Source organism: Sinocyclocheilus grahami, unplaced genomic scaffold (assembly GCF_001515645.1).
Source record: "Sinocyclocheilus grahami isolate Dianchi unplaced genomic scaffold, SAMN03320097.WGS_v1.1 scaffold444.1, whole genome shotgun sequence".
Taxonomy (NCBI): domain Eukaryota; kingdom Metazoa; phylum Chordata; class Actinopteri; order Cypriniformes; family Cyprinidae; genus Sinocyclocheilus; species Sinocyclocheilus grahami.
The window spans coordinates 1,050,019-1,056,889 of record NW_015505623.1 but is presented as its reverse complement, the minus strand read 5'-3'; the positions used below and the strand labels follow the sequence as shown (position 1 = coordinate 1,056,889).

Sequence of the window (6,871 nt, the reverse complement as noted above, 5' to 3'; positions counted from 1 at the left end):
TATATATATATATATATTACGTCTCTGGTTTTACAGAACAACTGCAAATACATGTGATTTAAGACACACTAAAACTACTTTCTATGGTTTACAACAAATAATGTGGTCAGTACTTATTCTTGCTCCAGCTTGCAAATGTGGAGTTCTTTTAATGTAATGTACTGTGCAGGTCATGCTTATTCCTTTGTTATTTTCCATTCTGTTTAAATATATTTTGTAATGATAATCCATATCCCTCTCCCTTTTGGTCAGTTTTTGTTCATTTGACACCTCAACTTTCCACACTGATTTGCTTATATGTTTTCTGTTTTGAATGACACCTTTCATGTGAAGCTTGAAGTTTCACTTATTTTGCATGTGAACAAACAATATTTCAGGCATTCCTGTAATTTTACATTTCCGGGAAATATGATATATTGTGCATACACAACTATAGTTCTTTTTTTGTCTCTGTAACTAGCTTAGACCGTATTTTAGACAGCACTTCAACACAAAACAATAGTTTGACTTTTGTTTTCTTATTTGTTAAATACAATTTCATGTATATTATATTATATTATATTATATTATATTATATTATATTATATTATATTATATTATATTATATTATATTATATTATATTATATTATATTATATTATATTATATTATATTATATTATATTATATTATATTATATTATATTATATTATATTATATTATATTATATTATATTATATTATATTATATTATATTATATTATATTATATTATATTATATTATATTATATTATATTATATTATATTATATTATATTATATTATATTATATTATATTATATTATATTATATTATATTATATTATATTATATTATATTATATTATATTATATTATATTATATTATATTATATTATATTATATTATATTATATTATATTATATTATATTATACATGGCATTTCGACACCAATCAAATTAATCCGCAGGTACACCTCTCAGCCAATAGCTGCCGACCGTTTCAGTCCGAGTCTGAACCAATAGAAGGCAGGATCTGTCTGAAGTCGTCCAATCAGAGCGGAGCTTTGGCCCCAGTTCGCCTACAACGACGGTCGGACGTCTGTAACTCAGAGTTGAAGAAATACCAGGCGAAAAAGAAAAGGTATGATCTCGATTTATCGCAAAAATAGATATTAAAAGCAAATGTGAAACAGTTTTTTGGCAGTAGCTTATTTAAACTGGTCTCAGTGAAGCATACGGTAGAGCTTTATGATCTCTTCGCTTGTTTGTGTGGTTTGACTAAACTTTCTCAGTCTTTGTCTTATCTCTGTAATGACAAACAGCAAAATGTGTACTTTTATTTTTTTTCGTCGCAGATGAGGATATTTTTTGTCGGTGTTGGTGAAATACGACGAGTAAAATAAGTTTGTCGTAGCAGAGATTTTGATCTTGGTTCCATGCAGATTTATCTCATTAACTTACATTACACAACTCCAGAGTTTATTTCGGCTTTTCATTTGATCGTTTTTAGCGTTTTTGCATTATCTCAATGTTGCATCCTGCAATGAAAGAGTTATTTTCATTACTAAAACCAAAAAAAAAAAAAAAAGGTTAATGGTCACTGATCATTGGTTTATTCAGCTGTAGGAATTGCTTAAACTCATGGATGAAGTATTTCGTCTCAAATGTTAACTTCATTCCTATGAGGGGAAATGGGTCAGTTTGGATCACAGCTTGTAAGTGAGCCTGTGCTTTGAAGGCATTCCAGTCAAATTACTTAAACCAACCTGTTGCATTAAAGAGCCAGAAACATTCTGAATGATGTTGGCTTTAGTGAATGTTATTCTCAGTTGTCCCTGTTGCTTTAGAGATCAAGAGAGTTAAAGTGGAGCTTGTTTGAGTTGGTCGTGTTGCATTGACGCCTCTAGTGTTAACTAGACCTCATGCAAAGTCACTGCTAAATTTGGCAGTACATTAGTATTTTGTAAAGGCTAATGTGAGCTTGTGGTCATTTCACTGCTATTGAGCTGGCCAGTCATGACAGGAACTTTATGTATGAAGTGTCATATGAAAGAAAGGGAATTGGATCACCCTATTTTAGTGTAAATATTAATTGTCATCGGATTTTTTGAACATGTGAAGCAGCTTTGAATGTTTGACAATCAGTCAGTCAAGGCTGACAATAAATACATCAGCTCTGATTGACTCATGCCTGTCCTTTAAAGTTGGCATGAAATGGAAATGCTTATTTTTTTTCTAAACGCATCTCATTGATCTTATTGCGAATGATTCATCCATGCATGGTTTGTTTTAAATTATATTTTATAGCTTGACATTTTTACTCTGATGTACGTCACAATACATAACAAAAGATCTGTCGATACACTTTAAATAATGACGGAATAATCTGTTTGTTGAACACTTACTTAGATGATTGATATTTTAATGATATTTAACTTTTCCACTTATCTGGATATTGGTACTTTAATATCGAGTTTATTAAAAATGAGACATAAGCTCAAAAACAAGGATGGACTCGACAAGTGGAAAACAAATGTGCAAAGTCTTTCAAAAGAGTCTTGTAAAAAATATATTTAAATATATAAATGTTTATATATCTATATTTATATATAGATGTTTATAGATTAATGATTTGGGTTGTTTTGGTTTTTATCCGTTGGTATGGTTTAGTACCAGGAATAAAATAATAATTCATATCTGTGCATTGACTATCATAACATTAATACAATGAATGATGTACCCGTCATAAATTATATTCTTGTCTTTATATTGCTATCTCTGCAGATCTGGTTTCTTCTGTTTTCATAATAAATTTCATATCATTATGTAATTTCTTTGATTGTTCTGTTGTCTCCAGGCAGGGGTGTGTATATGTGTGTGAGAGAGGGGGTAGGCTGCATTGGGAGCAGCTATGGGTGAGATCGAGGGCACCTACCGCTCCTTGCAGACCCCTGCGGGGACACGGCTCGGAGCTCAGTACAACACCGGCATCAGCACCCTGGAGCCCGGGCAGAGCCTCAGTTCAGCTTTAGGAGCTGGAGGGAAAGGCCACAACAAGAGCCTGCAGATCCGCGTCCAGGGCCTGGATGATGCTCAGGAGTTCTATGAGCTCGAGGTGAGTCACTTCACATCAACTCAGTTTTTTGTCTCTGTTCATCTCCATTAGGGCTTGACAATAATTCAATATCAATATGTATCGCGATATAATTTTTTTTCAATAACGGTGATATGATTTTTAAACACATTTCCGATATTTCGATATACATTACCAGTGTTTCCCATACATTGATTTATTTGTGCCATTTGACTTCGTTGAATAAACATGAGCACTGCACGTTTCAAAATCATAACACGGTGCAGGTGTTTTATATGAATGTATCTCTGAAGGGAACCGACTGTCTTCAGAGAAGTTTAGATGGCATTTTTATCTGATAAAGTAGCGTTCATGTGCGGAGCTGCTGTGATTACAGCCATTACTGGAGAAACCGCTAGTTTTATCACTCTAAAAGTGCCTCCTGCTGGCAGAGAATGAGTTTTCATTTTAAATTAGCCAGTCTCCAGCAACATTTCCAGTTTTTGTTGTTGTTCAATTTTTTTGTTTTCTGCAGCGACTCGGAGCACTTTTCATACCCTTTTTTCTGGCTGAAGCACATTTGTTTCAATCTATAAGAATAATCAGCCTACACTACCAGTCAAAAGTTTTTTTTAAAGAATTCTGCATTTATTTGATCCAAAGTACAGCAAAAACTGTAAAATGTTGAAATATTTTTACTATTTAAAATTGCTTTCTATTTGAATAGATTTTAAAATGTAATTTATTCCTGTGATCATACACAGCTGTATTTTCAGCATCGTTACTCCAGTCTTCAGTGCCACATGATCTTCAGAAATCATTCTAATATGCTGATCTGCTGATTTCATTTTTTTTCAGGATTCTTTGATGAATAGAAAGATCCAAAGATCAGCATTTATCTGAAATAAAAAGCTTTTGTAACGTTATACACTATTCCATTCAGTATAATTTTTATAATTTTTTTGGGAAAGAAATTATAGAAATTAATACTTTTATTTAGCAAGGATGCTTAAAATTGATCAAAAGTGATGATAAAAGCATTTATAATGTTACAAAAGATTTCTATTTCAGATAAATAGTGTTCATATCGATATCGGAATTATATCGTATCGACCGAAATTAAGAAATGTATCGTGATATCAATTTTGGCCATATCGTCCAGCCCTAATCTCCATATAGGTCTACGTGAGAGATCCTGCATTTTTTATATATTTGTGATGAATTTGTCACAAATATAAAATATAGGCTAGTGTCTTTTAATGGGCTTTTTATTTGCCCAGCATGGTACACTATCATTTAAAAGCTTGGGGTCTGTAAGATTTGTTTTTTGCTCACCAATGCTGCATGTTTAATCAAAAATACAGTTAAAACCATGAAATGATGTGTGAAATATTTATAGCTTAAAATAGCTTTTCTAATTTAATATATTTTAAAATGTAACTTATTCCTGTGGTGGCAAAACTGAAATTTCAGCAGCCATTACTCCAGTTTTCAGTGTGTGTGTATATATATATATATATATATATATATATTACATACATACATACACTGACCCCAGTCTTTTTGATTGTCCATTCAATGACTGTTTAATCAATCAGTTCAAAATTTTGATTCACCTTTGTTTTTGTCATCAAAAATGTTAATTTTCCATGTTGCATTTGACATATGTTTTATATTGCTTATATATTTTTATATTGGTGCACTGCATAAAAATTTGTATAATAATTAAATATAACTCTTCCCTGTATTTATTTCACAAAAACAGTGTAGAAAAACATGCCTTGATTTATTTTTTAACTAGATTTGTATTGTAGTTTACTTGCTTTTTTTTATTAAACCAAATTAAATCTTTTGAATCTACTTAATTACATTGGCTGGTTGAACTGTTGAAAATGATGCATATCACATATTGCTACACCCTGAACATACTTCCATGGTTGTCTGGTTAATTGTTTGCCTGGAGGTTTTGTTTGTTTGATTCCGCTGCACAAATATTGTACTTCTGCTATTATGTTTGCAAAGCTACCCAAAGTTTATTTAAAAATAAGCGCACACTGTAGCCAGCACACTGTGTTTGGTTTTGTCCATTTGCGGCTGTGCTGGAGAATGTAAACGACCGTCTCTCCGGAGACCTCTGGCAGTCTTGCTGTGCGTGTCAGGTTGTGGTGGGTGACAGCTGCCACATGGCTTTAGCACTTAAATCCTACATCTATAAGTCTGTTTTACACACGAGGCCTGAAGTCACTTTCTAAGTTCTAGCCTGGCTGTAGTTACACATCTGACGTGCATTTTCTGCCTTGATGTTCTGTTTTTATCACAATGGGTACAAATGAAAAAGCTAAGGTTTTCGGTGAAGATGCATTGATTAAATTTCCTACAATATGACGCCAGCATTTGAATGCAAAATCACATGGACACGGAGAAATTTAGGATTGTTTGGGTTTGTGCACTTTTGAGATGAGCAGTGTTGCTTTTAAAACACTTTTATTGTTGAGAGCTGCTTAATCAGGGACAAGAAATAATTAACTGGCTTTACAGTGACCACCTGAATAATCCTTGGGCCATCCAAAATGTAGATGAGTTGGTTGGTTTCTTCTTAATCTGTACAAATTTGGAGAAATTTAGCATCACCTCACGTTCTCACCAATGGATCCTCTGAAGTGAATGGATGCCATTAGAATGAGAGTTCAAACCGCTTATAAAAACATCTCAATAATCCATAACACATCCACTCCAGTTAATCAATTAGCATCTTGTGACGTGAAAAGCTGCATGTTTGTAATAAATAAATCCATCATTAGGAAGTTTTTAACTTCAAATAACTGCTTCCGGCTAAAATACGAGTCTATCGCTTTCTCCTGGGAAAAAGTCATCTCTTCCAAATCAGAAGAGAAATATGCTCAGATATTGCACTGTTTATTGGTGGCATCAGTTCTAAGCAATGTTGGTGTATCGTTCTTACAAACACAGCTTTTCACTTCACAAGGCGTTAATTGATGGACTGGAGCCATGTGGATTACTTGTGGATCATTGTGATGTTTTTATCAGCTGTTTGAACGCTCATTCTGACGGCACCCATTCACTGCACAAGATTCACTGGTGGTCAAGTGATGTAAAGCTAAATTTCTCCAAATCCAGGGATGGCCTGAGGTTGAGCACATTTTCAGCATATGCTCATTTTTGGGTGAAATATTCCTTTAACGTCTCTCTGGTTTGACATGGAGGATTAGCTAAATGTAGTGTTATAAGACCGTCTTAAGTGTTTTGGTGGAGGATGAGAACTTCCCATGATTAGATCAGATAACAATGCGCTTTGAATTCCCCTGTTTCAAAGATCAAACATGGGAGAGTGGAAAATGTTCATTATCCAGCTTTATTAGGCTACAGGCCTCTGGAATGCGGTGGTACCACCAAAAGACCCTGCTGGAGGTTAATGACTGTTCATATTACGTCTAGTTAATGGAAGAACAATGGGGTCAGTTCTGGTTCAAAGATGTATTACTCTCTCTAGTCATCCTCAGGAGTGCATTGGGACTTGTTTTCCATTACATTTAATTTAGCACTGCTGAGTGTGTTTGAATTGCGGTAGTGATTGATCTGTTGTCAGATGATGTGGATGTTTTATTAGGCAGATTGTGTGTAATGATTCATAAGGCAACGTGGCTTTGTGATCTGTTCCATGATGCACAAATCAGCGGTAATGCAGTCTGGTGTTGCTCACGAAAGGGGTTTGTTTATTCTCAGCAGGAGTGTGTGTGTGTGTGTGTGTGTGTGTGTGTGTGGGGGGGGGGGGGGGGGGCCCCGG

General features: G+C 34.0%; 1 protein-coding gene across 1 annotated transcript in view; it reads left to right on the top strand.

Moving 5' to 3' along the window:
- Nucleotides 1–1,057: 1,057 nt before the first annotated feature.
- Nucleotides 1,058–6,871, top strand: part of LOC107552280 (FERM, RhoGEF and pleckstrin domain-containing protein 2-like) — a 66,717-nt gene continuing 60,903 nt past the window's right edge. Inside the window, exons 1-2 of the mRNA XM_016234143.1 lie at nt 1,058–1,134; nt 2,851–3,108. Coding sequence (XP_016089629.1) covers nt 2,905–3,108 — 204 coding nt within the window. The 5' untranslated portion in view covers nt 1,058–1,134; nt 2,851–2,904. The remainder of the gene's footprint in view (nt 1,135–2,850; nt 3,109–6,871) is intronic.